Source organism: Notechis scutatus, chromosome 8 (genome assembly GCF_049901735.1).
Source record: "Notechis scutatus isolate UNSWTSFEM ecotype Mainland chromosome 8, rNotScu1.2, whole genome shotgun sequence".
Taxonomy (NCBI): domain Eukaryota; kingdom Metazoa; phylum Chordata; class Lepidosauria; order Squamata; family Elapidae; genus Notechis; species Notechis scutatus.
Window position 1 is genome coordinate 24,594,194 of NC_142016.1, and position 18,258 is coordinate 24,612,451.

Here is an 18,258-nt window from a genome sequence, read left to right on the forward strand (position 1 = left end):
GGGGGGCAATCAGAGGTGGCATTTGCCGGTTCTCTGAACTACTCAAAATTTCCACTACCGGTTCTCCAGAACTGGTCAGAACCTGCTGAATACCACCTCTGGTTCGGCGAATCAGATGTAAATTTAATGTCCGGTTCGCTCGAACCGGTCCGAACCGGTAGAATCCCACCCTGTGCCTGTTGTACATGCTCAACGCTCTCCTCTTTCTGCAGATACCTTTGCCAGCAAAGTGGCCGCCCTGCAGGACCAGTGCGCGGATGCGTCTATCGGCAACGTGACGGGCAGCAACGCGGTCAACGTCTTCTTGGGCTTGGGGGTGGCCTGGTCCGTGGCAGCCATCTACTGGGCTTTCCAAGGCAAAAACTTCGAGGTGCAGACGGGCACCCTGGCTTTCTCCGTCACCCTCTTCACCATCTTTGCCTTCGTTTGTATCAGCGTCCTCATGTACCGCCGGCGGCCCCACATAGGGGGAGAGCTGGGGGGTCCCCAAACCGCCAAAATCCTGACCACCTGCCTCTTCGTGGGCCTCTGGCTGATCTACATCCTCTTTGCCGGCCTGGAGGCCTACTGCCATATCAAGGGCTTCTGAAGGATGTCCGGCCGTCCCTCCCCCCAGAAGGTGGCGTTGCGGGAGAGTAGGGCTCACTTCGCGGCACCTTCCACAGGCGCGATGTCCTCCTTCTCCACGGTTTCAAGCTTCTTGAGAAGACAAACACCCTCCACCATCTAAGATGGAAGACAGATCTAGACGGGAAGGTGTCCTTCCCTCTCTTCTACCCACCCATCCGTTTTGACTGACTACGTTTTCAGGCATCTTCTGGTGGTTGGACAACTCTTGTCCTCCAACTGGGAGATTTCTTCTCCCTTCTTGCCGGCCTCTAGCAAGGGACCCTGGTCCGTTCCAATGTCGGGGTCTCCCACTCACTGAGACTAGGGGTGCAATCCCAGAGGACTGGAGCAGGCATCTGTGTTAAACCCCCTGCCCCCAATTGCTACATGATCCTTTGGCCCTCCTTAAGAACCTCGTCATGTTGGTTTTTTTTAAAGTGTCTTCCTGTGGCTATATCCTTTTTTTTTTTCCAAGCTGGTACCCTTGGCCTGGGTCCAAAGGAAGATTGCTCTCAATTTTTGGGGCTCATAAAAGTTGGGAGGAAGACAGGTTGAAGAACATCTATGTCCGAAGCAAAACAAGATGTGTTCTGACATCTCTCCCACCGCTGGACATTTTAAAGCACTTTCTTAGGGTCTAAGCTGGAGTGAAATCAGATCAGGAGAAGGTGGACCAGTTGTATCTTTCTCAATTAATAGGAACAACAGAAGGGGGTGTATTTGGCCTCAGTACAGCCCCTTCCCCAGTTCCAGTACTGGGGGCAGGAGAACAGTGTCAGTTGTGCGATCTTGCTGGGTTTGTGGGTCCTGGGAAAGAGTTGGGGTGGACTTCTGTGGAAGCTGTAAGTTTCCAGTTTTCTGTTTTGCTCTATTGAACAAAGGAGTTCAAGTAACCATGTTCCTTCTCAGTCCCCACATTCCTGGGAAAATTGCACAGACCCCTTCTTGGTTGATGCACCCCAGTGTAAGACGGGGTGCTTTCTTCCGCCCCTCTATTTATGTCCACCCCCTTGAACACTCCTTCCTTTCTCCCTAGAAGCCAATGACCACAGCTGGATGGCAGGTCTGACCAACGGGAGTGAAGGTGACAGCTGGGATGCGTGAAACTCAGGTTCTCACACCCTCGTGGCCTGATGCAGGTGGGGGGAGGGGGGCTTGTGATCCCATTGTTGTCTGATGCTATCAGTGTAAAGTGGGGTCTAGTAAGGTGTAAGCAGGGGCATCCCTAGCATTAGAAATGCTAGAACCGGATTTGGAATGAAGCGGTATGGATTTTGGCCAAGGGGGACATGAATGCACCTGAAGAATGGAACCAGAATTTCAGGAGTTGCCATCTTCACCTCTCCAGCCTGTGCGGTCCAGTGTTTGTAGATTTCTTTTCCAGGGTCCACATTTGCCTCGGAACAAACGTTGCAACTGGGTGTACATTTTAGGTCAACTTTCCCCTGCACCCTGCAGATTTTTAGAGGTTAGGGCCACCCCGTCGTGCTTGCATGCCAATAGGAGACAGAAGAACGTGGAAGCCAAGCCTTTAGAGCTATTCTGAGGATGGGAGAAGAAGACATTTCGGTCGACTTGAAACCAATAACGGTAGAGCGAGATTGGGCTTGAAGGACTGAGTAGAAGGTATCACACCATCTTCCGTCTTTTCTGGATAGAAGTTAGGTGGGGTGAAAAAACGAAGGTTTGTTCAGGACCATGGACAGCTCTCTTTAGGCACAGCCGGCCAAGCTAGAGCATCTACATCTTCCACAATTCATCCTTGGCTTTGCTTCTCTAGAAGACCTGGTTGAGATCCTTCAGAGGCCCCAATTTTGCATTTGTTGACTTCTGCAGATTAAAGGGAACAAAGGCACATAGGGGAGGGGAGGACAAATCTTCTGAGTCAGAGGTCTATTCCCATCTTCTAGGGGGGATGGCACAAGAGCAGGTTTCTGGCTTCAGCACTTACTTATCTTCAGGGTTTGGTAGGTCAGAGACCAAGAAATTCAAGGCCACGGTTGGTCAACTTCGGCAACTGGAAGTTGTCTGAACTTCAGCTCCCAGAATCCCCCAGCCAGCCCTGCTCTAGGTTATGGGCACAGGTGGGTTTTTCTCTCGTGGAGGAAAAACAAGAAGGAGAATTTTTTCCCCCATTTGTAATAATATTTTTCTAGGGTGATGGAAGCCGTCCTTCTAATGATGAATGCTGAAACAGTTGGAAGGGAGATGGAGGAAGAGGAAGAAGAAGAGGAGGGTGAGGAAGAGGAGGCGGCAGAAGAGGAGGAATATCTAGAACCCTGTTTCTCCACCTCATCAACTTCGAGATATGTGGACTTCGATTCCCAGAATTCCAAGGGTTGAAGTCCACAAGTTTTGAAGTCACTGAGTTAGAGAAACACCACTTAAGAATTGCATCAAGCAGATTGTCCTGTGGGAGGATAATTAAGTAAGAGCAAGTAAGGAAAGTATCATGGATCTGTGCTGAAGAAATATCTTTCCCTTTTTTACACATGTCATAAGCATTGCATGTGTCAGGATTCCAGTGATTGGCCTAATTAAATCATGAGCCTCGAGCCAAGCTTCAAAAACTTCGAAGAATTTATTAGGAGCGAACATGTCAGCATGATCTGTAATGAAGCTAATTCTGAGACACGTAATTCACTGTCATCCTTGACCCTGGTTTCTCTCCACCCCACTGGGTGAATCATAATTCATATTCTCCAACAAACACGTTCATAGCCAAGAGGCATCAATCACATTCTCCAATTAAGAGATTTGCGGGGCAGAAATTCCGGTCGCTTAGTTACAATCTTTGCAAGATAAGAATGGAATGCACTTTCGGTTCCAAACTGCTGCATTGCTCTTTCAAATTTCTCCTTCCCCCTTTCTGTTCACGGCAACTCTAAAACAAGCATAGAAATGTTTTATGAGTTGACAGCATGCACACATAAATGCATCAGAGCTTGTAACATAATAGCGCAAGGGAGCTTACTCGATTTGGGTGACCAGGGCATCGGATCCTGTGGAACATCCCTGAATCTTTGCCACTGCACAGGCATTCAAGATATAAGCCATAGTTTGTGCGACACCTGCTTTGTTGCCTTCCTGCCAAGCTTGGGAATGACCAGAGAAACAGTCCGTGATGCCCCTTCCAAACAGACCTAAATGGCTGTATCTTTTCCTTCTAGGGAGCCAAGGTTGAACATGAAACAGGGTAGCTGTGCAAACAAAGGATGGTATTCCAACTGGAGCTGGAACAATGATGGAGGGAGTTGAACGAGAGGATAGCAAGACAGCCAGTGGTTAAGGTGCTAGCCAATCACCAGGAGTCTGTGAGTTCTAGTTCCCTCCGTAGGCACAAAAGCTGGCTGGGTAACTTTGAGCCAATCACCAAGAGATTGTGAGTTCTAGTCCTGCCTTAGGCATGAAAGCCAGCTGGGTGATATTGAACCAAACACCAGGAGACGGTGAGTTGTGATCTTGGCTTAGGCACAAAAGCTGGCTGGGTAACTTTGAGCCAATCACCAAGAAATTGTGAGTTCTAGTCATGCCTTAAGGCACGAAAGCTGACTGGGTGACTTTGGGCCAATCACCAGGTGATGGGGAGTTCTAGTCCTGCCTTAGGCATGAAAGCCAGTTGGGTGATATTGAGCCAAACACCAGGAGATGGTGAGTTCTGATCTTGGCTTAGGCACAAAAGCTGGCTGGGTGACTTTGAGCCAATCACCAAGAGATTGTGAGTTCTAGTCTTGCCTTAAGGCACAAGAGCTGAGTGGGTGACTTTGGGCCAATCACGAGGTGATGAGGAGTTCTAGTCTGCCTTAGGCATGTAAGTCACCTGGGTGACTTTAGGCCAATCACCAGGTAACTGTGAATTCTAGACTCACCTTAGCCATGAAAGCCAGCTGGGTGACTTTGGACCAATCCCTTTCTTTCAGCCCCACCCAACTCACAGGGCTGTTGTTATGAGGAAAATAGGAGGAGAAAAGAGTATTATATTAATTCGCTGCCTTGAATTAATTACAAAAGTGGGATGGAAAAAAAACCTAACCAATAAATAAGTATTCCTGAACGAGAAAGGGGAGAATAAAAGCTTGACTGCCTGCAGAGTTAACGTCCCTTTGGGCCGCTTAATTCATCCTCTTTGAAAAATAGCCAAGTGTAGAAACTAGCCTGCTTTCACTCTTCTGTCTCGAATGCTTGCTTGTTGTTTATTTATTTTTTTAAAAAATGGGGGGGGAAAACTAAGAAAAGCCATGGATGCCCCTCTCATCTGCATTTAGACAGGGAGGAGCTGCCCCACTGAATTCCCCAAGAATTCTTGGCAAAATGACCCACGTGCAAAATCCTTCGGCCAGTCATTTGGGTGCGCGTTCATTCACTCTCTTGACCGTAAGCTGGTAGGGCTGATATTGGCTAGTCTCCAACCAACCAGCATTTCTCTCCCCTTTTCAGTTTCCAAGCTCAGGTTGACTTGGCTTCCAAGCACTTTCCCAGCAAGGCCATACAACGTGTATTGTTGGTGTTTAAGAATCTGGTGGGCTTTATTTATTTTTCCCTTCCCAAACCCCACCCAGTTTTCTTCTCGACACAAATGATGGGAATGACGTTCTACAACGGCGAGGAAGCTGAGAGTAGAGGGAAGGTCATAGAAAATGTTAAATAGAAAGGGAGAAATACCATTTGTCTGAAATGGGATGAGGGTTCCTGTCTGAGCAGGGGGGTTGGACTAGAAGACCTTTAAAGGTCCCTTCCAACTCTGTTCTTCCGTTAAAGGGGTGGGAATCCAGGCAGTGTTTTTAATACCAAGTTTTCTTAACACTTCTTCCGTTTTGACACATGATAGAAAAGACCTTATAATGGATGAAACTTTGTAGAGTTTTTGGCTTAAGCATCCCCAAGGGCAAAAAAGAAGAAAGGGAAAAAAAAACCCTTTACAATTGTCTCTTTCTTTTCTAATTTTCTGGCTCTTTCTAACGTTTTTTCATTTTTTTAAAGAAAAAAAATTGGGTTTCTGTGTGCATTATGTGTGTGGGGGTGTACAGATTGCCACAAACCGCTGCATTCTCTTTGCCTTTTGTTCTGCAAACAGCTAAGCGTTTGTTTTTTTTTAAAGTATGTTGCTTTTGAAAAGCTTGCATGATCTCCAACAGGAGGAAAAAAAAAACCCAAACAGCTTTATGAATTTATCTACAAATAATTTTGGAAGGAAGAACCGAACAGACGAGGTGTTAAATGAATGTGATGATTTTCAAGATAAATTTCTGGTTTTCTTTTTTTTTCTCTTGCTTTACAATTAGTGCCTCTGTGGGTAAAGTCCTCTGGCATTTTCTGGTAGTCCTCGACTTATGATAATTGGGACCAGAATTTCCATCACTAGGCAAGGCAGTTATTAAACGAATCATGGTCAATTTTAGGAGCTTGTTTTTGCCATGGTTGTTCAATGAATTTTACAGTCATTAAGCAAATCCGCTTTCCTCCATTGACTTTAATGTTGGAAGCCAGCTGGGAAGTGTTTTTCAATACTGTTGTAACTTTGACCTGTCACTAAATGAATGTTTAGAAGTCCAGGACTTCCCTGTATATGTATATTAGGTCCTACTATATGCATCAGATGCTTTGTGATGGGAACTTCAGAATATAACATTAGGCTCACTTCAAAATGGTTTAAAATATACAGTAGTTTGGGATAGAGCGCTGAGGTGAGGCCTGATGTCAAATTTTTCAGATGGACTCAATGGAACTGAAAAATAAATTTCAGCACCATGGTTTTTTGCCTTGATGTTCCTTTGGCTTTTCTTCCCCTAGGCTGTTGTATCAGAGAGATTTCAAAGGAAGTCCAAAAAAACAAACAAACCCCACAATGAAATTTCCATAATAAGAGGGTTTACACAAGTGTTGATGATGCTATCAAAGCCAGCATCAATGTTCCCTATTACGCTGTTTCTCAAACTTGAGGACTTTAAAGTGGCTGGACTTAACTCCCAGAATTCCAAGCTGGCTGGAGAATTCTGGGAGTTGAAGTCCTCCATCTTAAAGTCCAGCCAACTTGGCAGGCTGGAGAACTCTGGGAGTTGAAGTCCACCCATTTTAAAATCCAGCCAGCCAAGCTGGAAGTTGAAGTGTTGGAATTCATTGTTGGAATATATTTCTATTCAACAATTACGGTAGTATTCAGCCAGTAGATGGCAGTATTTATAAGTTTGGGTCTTATTGGTATATACTCTATGCTCTTTTGTTTGGAGTAGAGTTTCCTGTTTATAATATAGTTGTAATGTAGTTGAGCAGTAAGGAACATGGTGACTGTACTCTTTGTTCTGTGTGGTGCTTTCTATATACAGAATTTCTAACATGAAGTCCACCAATCTTAAAGTTTAATGAGCTTGGCTGGCTGGGGAATTCTGGGAATCTTCTTGACACAAATTATGGGAATGATGTTCTACAAAGGCAAGGAAGCTGAGAGTAGTGGGAATCCACCCATCTTAAAGTCCCCAAGTTTGAGAAATACTAGCCCTAACAAATTTTCTGTAAAAAAAAAAAAAAGCATGAGCGGTCAAAATGAAAGAACGTAATGGATGGGTGCACAAAACTCACTGTTGGACAAAAATATTACAATAATTAGCAAACAGGAAAGTAACAATTGCCTTCTGAATATTTAGATGCAAGGGTTCATTATTTAAAAGTAATAATTTTCAGCATAAATGTGAGGCAGAAGGATCGCTAGATGGCAGTATAAGCTCAGGTGCTTGAAGAATTGAAGTGCTCTGTGTGTGTGTGTGTGTGTGTGTGTGTGTGTGTGTGTGTACAGAATATACACACATCTTAGAATTACAATGGGGAATAAGAAAAAAAATTAAAAACCTCTGCAAAGAGTTTAAGAGGAATTGTTCTTTCTCCATAATAAATTGGAAAATAAATTTAACTATTATTTATCTATCTATCATATATCTCTTTCTGTCACACATACACATCTGTCTGTCTATTTACTGTATATCATCCATCCATCCATCTATCTGTCTATCAATCGTCTATCTATCTCTATCTATCTATTTATCATCTATCATCTATATCTATCTATCCATCTATCTATCTTTCTATATCTATTTATCTATCCATCTATCCTTCTATCGATCTATCGATCTATCAATCTATTCCCCCCCCTCTTCCTGCCAGTCTGTCTTTCTGTCTCTCTCTGTCTGTGGAATTTATGGTCCTCCATCTTCTGTTTGGTTCTCTACCAGCCATGTCCATCAGTCGGGGTCATTCTGGCTTTTGGGGCTGGAGTCCAAGAACATTTAAAGAGTCAAAGGAAAAGTTGGAAACGGACGGCCTTCTGTATTGTTCTTTTCAAAATACACCATTCTCAGCAGCTTCAGACCAAGGTGGAAACCGTTTCTAAATTATCAATCACAAGTAAGGGATGCCATTTACATCATGTCAATTACGATACTCTTCAAGGGCTGCCCTGAGCGGAGCACTTCTCAACAATCGAAACATGGCTCACGATGGCCAGATTCTCCTTCCCCAAAAAGGGATAGAGATGATGTGCCCTGCCAAGTTCAACAACCCTCGGTCCTTACCTGGGTATGATGACCCAAAGGGGCGCGGCACAAAGGCAACACGGTCACGTAAGCAAGAAGAGTCCCTTTATTATCTCCAACTTTGCCCCCAATGTCCAGGTTACCTTCTGGCTGGAGAAAAACTCTCCCAGGAACAGCCTTTTAAGAGGAGGAAATTCAGTCCAAAAACAAAGTACATACAGACTGTAATTAAAAATCCAAACAAACGAAGCTGCAGCAATTAACTTGACAGGGCAGGAGAAGGAATTGCAGACTTAAAAGCACGGCAAAACTCACGCAGTTGGGAAGACGCCAGGAACCCAGATAAGCCACGACGATACCAGATAAATTCACGTTGGCTCCCAACAGCTTGCTGCACGCAGCTTCCCTTTTTAAAACACAATGTTCCCAGCTGCAGCTAATGAAGGGAATCAGGGCCCTTTCCTCCCCGGTAAGCCATGCAATGCATGTCGCTCCCTTCTCCGTTCCTTCCTGCATGACCTAGGAAGAAGGGGTGGGCCTGGGTCTTCCTCTGAACTCCCTCTCCTTTATTCTACCTCTCCCCTGCTCTGCCCAGCTGCACTTTGCCCTTCCCCAGTTTCCTCCACAGCCAACGGAGCCCTTCATGAGCTGCCGCTGGAAACACAGTGTTTTAAAAAGGGAAGCTGCGCACAGCAACTTGTTGGGAGCAAATTGTGTATTTATCTGGTATCTTTGAGGCTTATCTGGGTTCCTGGCGTCTTCCCAACTGTGTGTGTTCGGTTGGGCTTTCAAGTCTGCAATTCCTTCTCCTGCCCTGTCAAGTTAATTACTGCAGGGTGGTTTGTGTGGATTTTTTAGTTACAGTTTGTGTGTATGTTATTTTGGACTGAATTTCCTCCACTTAAAGGCTGTTCCTGGGAGAGTTTTTCTCCAGCCAGAAGGTAACCTGGACACTGAGGGCAAAGTTGGAGATAATAAAGGGACTCTTTTTACTTATTTGACTGGGTTGCCTTTGTGCCACGCCCCTTTGGGTCATCACACGTTCCTTCTTTCTTGAGTTGTTCTCAAACAGGCAGGTGAAAAAGGCCATTTAGAGGTTGACCCAGGTATGCAAAAGCCAGCTGTCTGTTTCCCCTCCCCAAGTCAACAACCCTCCCCCAACCTGAATTCCCCCTTCCCCCAGCCAACTTCCAACCTCTGGGTTTGCCTTCTGCCTGCGCCAGGGGGGTCGTCTCTGTTTATTGTGTCCCCCATTGTCTCCCCTGGATTTGTTCTGCCGAGGCCCCCCCTCACCCCCAACTCAAATGCCCCCAGCCTTTTCTCGGCCCCGGCACCATTGTTCCCCTCCTGACAGGTGTATAATTGGATGATTAATGACACTTCATTAGCCTGCAATTGAACCAAAAAGGGCCCACAAGCGTTGCCGTTCCAGTCTTCCCGGGGACGCAGGCTTGGCGGGGGGAGGAGGAGGAGGAGGAGGCGAGAGTGGCCTTCACCCATCTGTCTTCCAGCTTTTGTGGTCTTCCACAATGCCAGACCCTCCCCCCACCCCCAATCCCCACGTGGCACCCAGCCCTCTTCGGGACCCCCATATGAAATTGAAACAAGATGGTTCCTTGTTGTCAGCTGCAGGTATTCCGCCCGTCGCCATCACACAGGTGAACATTTCTGGTTTCCCCAGAGGAGGGAACCTGGTTTGGCCATGGAGTCCACGGCAAAAAAAATGGGATTGTTAACTCCGTGGGAAGAGGGAGCCCACATTATTCCTGGAATTTTGCTTCTTTGTGGCCCCAGCAGTCTTTTTTTCGTGGCACTGAGAGCATCCCTTTCATTGCTTTTTTTATTTATGGACTAAGCTTGGACAACTATAGGAATTAGCCTTCCGAAAGGGAGTTGGCAAGTCTACAGGGAAAAGGATTTTCCAGCCAGCATGTAAGATGGATTGGACTTCAATTCCCAGAATTCCCCAGTTCCCATGCTAGTGAATTTAAGATGGATGGATTTTAACTCCCAGAATTCCCTGGTCAAAAGGCTATGAGCTTTAAGACGGGTGGATTTCAACTCCCAGAATTCCCTGGTGGGTCAGCAGCCTATGAGCTTTAAGATGGGTGGACTTCAACTCCCAGAATCCCCCAGCCACCAAGCTAATAGACTTTAAGATGGTGTGGACTTCAACTCCCAGAATTCCCCCTGCCAGTGTGCTAGTGGACCTTAAGGTAGGTGGACTTCAACTCCCAGAATCCCCCAGCCACCAAGCTAAATAGACTTTAAGATGTGTGGACTTCGACTCCCAAAAGGGAGTTTGCAAGTTTGCAGATAAAAGTATAAAGGCTTCAGCTGGGAGCTTCCAGGGGAAGGGAGGGCAAAAAAGTCAAGATGGCTCCCAACTCCCAACTGTTTTTTCTAACTGCAGTGACTGTTTAAAAACGGTGGGGCTCAGATAGCCAGGAATAGCTCTCCTTCTTTTTCACCCAACCCTTAAGTATGTGCGGCCGCCATCTTGACTTTTTGGATACACCTAGTCAGGCTTCACAGGTTGTTTTTCTGCCTGTCGGTCACTGCTGCAGAGGTCCAGAATGTGAGGAAGAACCAAAGAAGAGACAAATTAGAATTTTCTCCACTTTTTTGCACCTAGAAAAATGCAAACCTTGACCATGGTGGAAAGGTTTCTGAACCAAAGTTAGCCAGTGAGCACGCATGGACAACCCATTCCCCGCATACACCCAGCCACCACCCACCCTTCCCCAAAACACACACAAAACACCTACACACCTACACACACACTCTCCCTGTCATCCCCCTGTCGGAATCTGACTTGGAGGAGGAAGCCGAACAGCTGACAGGAAATGGGAGTGTGGCTCCGTTGGCTGTGGAAGAAACCGGGAAAGGGCAAAGTGCAGCTGGGCAGAGCAGGGGAGAGGTAGAGCAAGGGAGAGGGAGTTCAGAGGAAGACCCAGGCCCACCCCCTCTTCATCCTAGGGCACGCAGGGAGGAATGGAGAAGGGAGCAACGTGGGTTGCATGGCTTATGGGGGAAGAAAGGGCCCTGATTCCCTTCATGAGCTGCAGCTGGGAACACAGTGTATAAAAAAGGCAAGCTGCGCACAGCAACTTGTTGGGAGCCAACGTGAATTTATCTGGTATCTTCGTGGCTTATCTGGGTTCCTGGCGTCTTCCCAACCGTGTGTGTTTTGCCGTGCTTTCAAGTCTGAAAGTCCTTCTCCTGTCCTGTCAAGTTAATTACTTCAGCTTGGTTTGTGTGGATTTTTAGTTACAGTCTGTACGTACTTTGTTTTCGACTTGATTCTCTGCAGCCAAAGGCTGTTCCTGGGAGAGTTTTTTCTCCAGCCAAAGGTAACCTGCACATTGGGGGCAAAGTTAGAGATAATAAAAGGGACTCTTCTTGCTTGTGTGACTGTGTTGCCTTTGTGCCACGCCCCTTTGAGTCATCCCGTTCCCCTTTCTGATTCTGTCCCCGGAAGAAGAGCAGAGCCTAAAGAGCTCCGATTGCAGATTTGGGAAAGGAATGGGAGGGAGTGTTTACAGACCTGCAGCGTTTCCAGGCCTTGTTCTGAATCCCGTCAGGGGAGCCGGCTGTAACCCAAGACCCTGCTTTGCTTACGCTTCTTAATGGGGTTGTAAATATTGTCAAAGTGCCCTCTGATTTTTGAAGCAAAGGAAGACTGTGGTTGGCCAGTCCTGTTTATGCTTTGATTGTTCATACAAGCAGACTTCTCCGTTCAGCGCAACAACGCCAAAATCTGGTGCTTTATGGTCCGTGCACGTTATAAAAGGGAGGCGATCGGCAGACTTTCTATGTGGGGAGAAAGCAACAGAATCCGTTAGGTTGCCCACCCCAACCGTAGTAAGGCTGCCCCCTTCGAAGGCCACCTGGTGTCACGGCAGATGCTCCCAAACCATGCGCGATGTGGCTGTCTCCAGGCCAGAGAAGCAGCAGATTTCCCCCCTTGGTTCATGCTCATGGGGAGGGCAGTTCCACAGGTGCAAAGCAGCAGTTTCACTCCCAGGCGGTTTCATTAGGACGAGACCCGCAGATATTTCCGATGGGGTGGATGGTGAAAGCTTGGAGGATCGGACCCGAAGTTTCTCAGCCTTGAGAACTGTAAGAGGTGTGGACTTCAACTCCCAGAATTCCCCAGCTAGCATGCTGGTGGACGATAAGAGAGGTGTAGATTAACTCCCAGAATTCCCCAGCCAGCATGCTAGTGGACCTTAAGAGAGGTGGACTTCAACTCCCAGAATTCCCCAGCCAGCATGCTAGTGGACCTTAAGACAGGTGGACTTCAACTCCCAGAATTCCCCAGCCAGCATGTTAGTGGACGATAAGAGAGGTGTAGATTAACTCCCAGAATTCCCCTGCCAGCATGCTAGTGGACCTTAAGAGAGGTGGACTTCAACTCCCGGAATTCCCCAGCTAGCATCCTGGTGGACTTTAAGACAGGTGGACTTCAACTGCCAGAATTCCCCAGCCAGCTTGCTAGTGGACTTTAAGACGTGTGGGAATTCTGGCTGGGGAATTCTGGGAGTTGAAGTCCACAGTCTCAAAGCTGCCAGAGAAACAGTGCCCTGGAGCCCTGTTGCTTCTCCCACCTCCCTTCAGTTTTACCTTTGATCACATTCTTCACTCAGTTCCCCTGCAACTAAGAAAGAGCTACACACACACACACACACAGAGAGAGAGAGAGAGAGAGAGAGAGAGCGCAACTCCACATGAGTTTTCCTTAAAAACCAGGAGCTTGGAAAACATGCGTGCTGCCAACCAGCTTTCTGTCTCTCTCTCTCCCCCCCCCTGCTCCTGACCCTTCCCTCTTTTCTCCCTCTTCTTGCCTCCCCCCCCCCAAAGACTGCTGGCTTGACTGGTGAACGTAGCCCGGTGATAAATGACTTTATTATGATTCCAGTGTTCCCCCTCCTCCCTACCCCTTCCTCTTTTTTCTTCTGGAAAGCTGGGGTCTTCGACACCTAATTCTACCTCTCTGGCATGGCCCATCCATCATTTCTCCCCTGCCCCTCCTCGCCCCTCCCCCCACCCTCCCACAACACACACACGCACTCACGCAGGCACACAACACCGACAACATGGCCTGCTGGTTTGAATCAGGCTGACGACAAGGGGATGCGGAGGCCCTGTAAATTAGGAGGCCTGGATCAGGACCTCGGAATGGGTGGGTTGCCCTGGCCCCCCCACCCCAACCGAGGAAGAGCCGAGCACGGGAAGGGGTGGGAGACAGGACAGGAGCTGGCGGATTGGGGCCTGTGGGAGAGGCGATGGGCGCCAGGAAGGTTGTCAGGGGAGAAGGAAAGGAAAAGGGGAAGAGAACTAAGAAAGGGAAGGGAAGGGAAGAAGGAGGAAAGGAAAGGAAAGGAAAGGAAAAAGGAAAGGAAAGGAAAGGAAAGGAAAGGAAAGGAAAGGAAAGGAAAGGAAAGGAAAGAAAGGAAAGGAAAGGAAAGATGGAAAGGAAAGGAAAGGAAAGAAGGAAAGGAAAGGAAAGGGAAGGAAAAAGGAAAGAAATGGAAAGAAGAAAGAAAGCAAAGGAAAGAAGAAATGAAAGAAAAGAAGGAAAAGAAAGAAAAGGAAAGGAAAGGAAAGGAAAGGAAAGGAAAGGAAAGGAAAGGAAAGGAAAAAGGGAAAGGAAAGGAAAGGAAGGAAGAAGGAAAGAAAGGAAAGGGAAAAAGGAAAGAAAAGGAAAGGAAAGGAGGAAGGAAGGAAGGAGAATAGGAGAGGAGTGGAAGTGAAGGAAAAGAGGAAAGGAAAATCAAAACAAAAAAAGGAAGGAAGGAAGGAGAAAGGAGAGGAGAAACTTGGGGGTAAACTGCGCTGTTCATGGAGGTTTTGCATACTGGGGTTCGAACCACAGGTAAATGGTTGTAAGTCGAGAACCACCTGGAAATAAACTTGGCATCCTCCAGCTGAGATCTCTACCAGCCTTCCGGGGCTGTATGGAATCCTTCTTGTTAAAAAAATAAACAATTTTTAGAAAGCTCACCCACTAACAGCCTGTCACGGCAACCAGATTTGTGGGCTGGGGTCTGGTGTTTGGGTTCCTCTTTAATTCACCGCTGCTCAACGCAGCTTAGCAGCTTATCGGAGTGACAGCCAAGATTGTGGGGAGGATAAGGGAAGCAGCCAAGAATTCATTGCAGGTCCAGTAGGCATTTGTGGCACTCTCTCTCTCAATCAGGGGCAGAAGACTTTTGGGGCTTGGTTGGTGGAGCAAAATTGGGGGTAAGGGGTGGGAGTGGGTGCTCTAAGCCCCTGCACAATACAACTCTAGAAAGAGGGCAGAGAAGAGCAACCAAGAGGATTAGGGGGCTGGAGGCTAAAACATATGAAGAATGGTTGCCGGAAGTGGGTATGTCTAGTTCAGAAGTCTCCAAACTTGGCAACTTTAACTCCCAGAATGGACTTCAACTCCCAGAATTCTCCAGCCAGCATGCTAATGGACTTTAACACGTGTGGACTTCCTGCTGGCAAGGGAATTCTGGGAGTTGAAATCCACCTGTCTTAAAGTCCACCAGCCTACTGGCTAGGGAATTCTGGGAATTGAAGTCCACACGTCTTAAAGTCCACCAGCATGCTGGCAGGGGAATTCTGGGAGTTGAAATCCACAAGTCTTAAAGTTGCCAAGTTTGGAGACCTCTGGTCTAGTTCAATGAAAAGAAGGACCGGGGGGGGGGGTGACATGTTAGCAGTCTTCCAATATCTCAGGGGTTGTTCCCAAAGAAGAGGAAGTCAAGCTATTCTCCAAAGCCCCTGAGGGCAGGACGAGAAGCAACGGATGGAAACCAATCAAGGAGAGAAGCAACTTAGAATTAAGGAGGAATTTCCTAACCGTGAGAACAATTAACCAGTGGAACTGCTTGCCTCCAGAAGTTGTGAATGCTCCAACCCTGGAAGTTTTAAAGAAGAGATGGAATAACCTGAGTCTGTCTGAAATGCTCTAGGAGTTCCTGCCTGAGCAGAGGGGGCTGGACTAGAAGACCTCCAAGGTCCCTTCCAACTCCGTTATTCTGGTATATTGTTGGGTTAGTGGACATGGCCAACCCTTACCCCAAAGGGAATTCCTTTCTCAGCAGGCCTCCAAACACCGAAGCGGAGTTTCTTGATTTGTCTTTTGAATTAAAAGAAGGGTTTTTTTTAAAAAAAAAGTCACAAGACATAGAAGAACCTATGGAGAGAAAGCTGTTTTTTTTCCTCCTTTTTCAAAAAAAGGTGCCGTATTCCCCCACCTCACCCCAGGGGTTATTTTGCCTTTTTTTTTTCCAGGGGAAAAGGAATGGTGTGCTCTTACCACGTCACCTGCTTTGTTTAGAATCATATAATAAACAGTGTTGGACGGGACCTTGGAGGTCATGTAGTCCAACCCCCTGCTTGAGCAGGAGAGTCTATTCCAAATATTAGCCTCTAACCTAGGATCGAACTCACGGCCTTACCCGCCTTTATTATTTTTATGAAACTGACTCTCAGGCCTAAGGCAGAACTAGAACTCCCAATCTCCTGGTGATTGGCAAAAGGTACCCAGCTGGTTTCCATGCCCAAGATGGGACTATAACTCCCATTTTCCTGGTGATTGGCCCAAAATAACCTACTTGGCTTTCATGGATAAGACAGGACTAGAACTCCCAGTCTCTTGGTAACTGGTCCAAAGTCTCCCAGCTGGCTTTCATTTCTAAGGCAAGGCTAGAACTCCCAGTTTCCTGGTGATTGGTCCAAAGTTACCTAGCCGGCTTTCATGTCAAGAAACCCTATCTTCGCATGTAATGTTGGGTTAGCTTAGTTTTAGAATTTAAGAGTTTGTGGGAACCCAGAGTTGAAATTTCCAAGATGTTTGGGGATGAGTCTACCTCATTATGAGTTAAGGCTATTAGGATGCTGGAGTATTTCTTTCCAATGTTTGCTTGTAGACATGTTGGGAAGATACTATTGTTAGCTTAATTTCTTATTTTACATCTTCCATCAGTCTAAAGATGCATTTCTTAACCTTGGGAACTTTTAAGATGTGTGGACTTCAACTCCCAGAATTCCCCAGCCAGTGCAAGGCTATCGTAAGCCTTTCCACTGAAGCAAATGTTCTAACACAGAGGTCTCCAAACTTGGCCACTTTAAGACTTGTGGACTTCAACTCCCAGAATTCCCCTGCTGGCCATGTTGGTGGGGGGAAATTCTGGGAGTTGAAGTTCCACCTAGATCTTCAAGCTGATTTATATCATCCAGATCAGAGGTCTCCAAACTAGCTGGCTGGAGAATTATGGGAGTTGAAGTCCACACAAGTCTTAAAAGTTGCCAAGTTTGGGGACCCCTGCTCTAACATCACATTGAATAAGAACCAAGACTGTTAAAAATGTGTAAGCACATTTTTCTCCATAGTGTTAAGCTCACAAAATCCAAGATGGGCTTTGAGACTTTGATGAAGCAGTGCCACAGAGAAGGAGGAATGGATTTATTCTCCAAAGTTCTCAAGAACTTTGGGTGGGAGATTTAGAGAGCGAGAGAGATTCAGACTTGAAATAAGGAAGGACTTTCCTGACTATGAGAAGTATGAAACTGTCATTTGTGCTGGATAATCTGGGATGGTTTGCAGATACTTGCCCTGGTGAGTGCTTGAAGTAGCACCTCCCAAACCACATCCAATCTAATGGTTTGATGGTATTATGAGTTTGTGTGACCTTGACTTTTTGACCTCTCTTCTTCTGGTGGGTCCTCCAGTAATTGGGTGAGCTCCAAGAACCGGGAATGGACATCCTGTACCTACCAAATATGGTTGATCCCAGTTTCCAGGTTCTCCACCCAATTGAACCGTAGATAACGCTTGCTTTGATCACCCAGTTGTAACTGCGTTCTTGACCCAAAGAACCTACTGAGGCTTTTTGTGTTCCCACGAGTCCTTCTCCATTTTATGGAGAACAATAAGTGAATAAACTGTTCCTAAGAACCTTACATCAAGAAAGCATTGGAAACCCAATCAAATAGAGAGGGGGGGACATGCCAGATTGAGAGAGGGAGAAGGAGAGAGGGAGAGGGGGAAAGGAGAGGGAGAAGGAGAGAGGGGGGGAGCAAGGGAAAGGGAGAGAAAAGGGGGAGAGGAAGAGGGAGGGAGAGGGGAAAGGGAGAGGGAGAGAAAGAAAGAAAACCCTTCCAAAATAACACAAAAGAAAAATGTGCTATTTAATTTACTTCCCCTCTCTGATCATCCACACGAATAATTATGGTAAATGAGCCTCCATGATGCAGTGGTTAAGAGTGCGGTACTGCAGGCTACTTCTGCTGACTGCCAGCTGCCTGCACTTTAGCAGTTCGAATCCCACCAGGCTCAAGGTTGACTCAGCCTTCCTTCCTTCCGAGGTGGGTAAAAAAGGAGGACCCCAAATTCTTGGGGGCAATGTGCTGACTCTGTAAACCGCTTAGAGAGGGCTGTAAAGCACTATGAAGCGGTATATAAGTCTAAGTGCTATTGCTATTGCTAAATTATAGGAAGGAAGGAAGGAAGGAAGGAAGGAAGGAAGGAAGGAAGAAGGAAGGAAGGAAGGAAGGAAGGAAGGAAGGAAGGAAAATGAAATGAACCAAGGACATGGACTCATGCAGAGTTTCAGTGAGGAAGGAAGGAAGGAAGGAAGGAAGGAAGGAAGGAAGGAAGGAAGGAAGGAAGGAAGGAAGGAAGGAAGGAAGGAAGGAAGGAAGGAAGGAAGGAAGGAAGGAAAATGAACCAACGACATGGACTCATGCAGAGTTTCAGTGAGGAAGGAAGGGAAGGAAGGAAGGAAGGAAGGAAGGAAGGAAGGAAGGAAGGAAGGAAGAAGGAAGGAAGGAAGGAAAATGAACCAAGGACATGGACTCATGCAGAGTTTCAGTGAGGAAGGAAGGAAGGAAGGAAGGAAGGAAGGAAGGAAGGAAGGAAGGAAGGAAGGAAGGAAGGAAGGAAGGAAGGAAGGAAGGAAAATGAACCAAGGACATGGACTCATGCAGAGTTTCAGTGAGGAAGGAAGGAAGGAAGGAAGGAAGGAAGGAAGGAAGGAAGGAAGGAAGGAAGGAAGGAAGGAAGGAAGGAAGGAAGGAAGGAAGGAAAAGAATATCAGAAATGAAGAATTAAAAAAACCAAAACACAACC

The 18,258-nt window shown here is 46.7% G+C and overlaps 1 protein-coding gene across 1 annotated transcript in view; it reads left to right on the plus strand.

The window, feature by feature from the left end:
- Positions 1–2,350, plus strand: part of SLC8A2 (solute carrier family 8 member A2) — a 61,273-nt gene extending 58,923 nt beyond the window's left edge. Inside the window, exon 8 of the mRNA XM_087971209.1 lies at positions 213–2,350. Coding sequence (XP_087827335.1) covers positions 213–589 — 377 coding nt within the window. The 3' untranslated portion in view covers positions 590–2,350. The remainder of the gene's footprint in view (positions 1–212) is intronic.
- Positions 2,351–18,258: the final 15,908 nt, after the last annotated feature.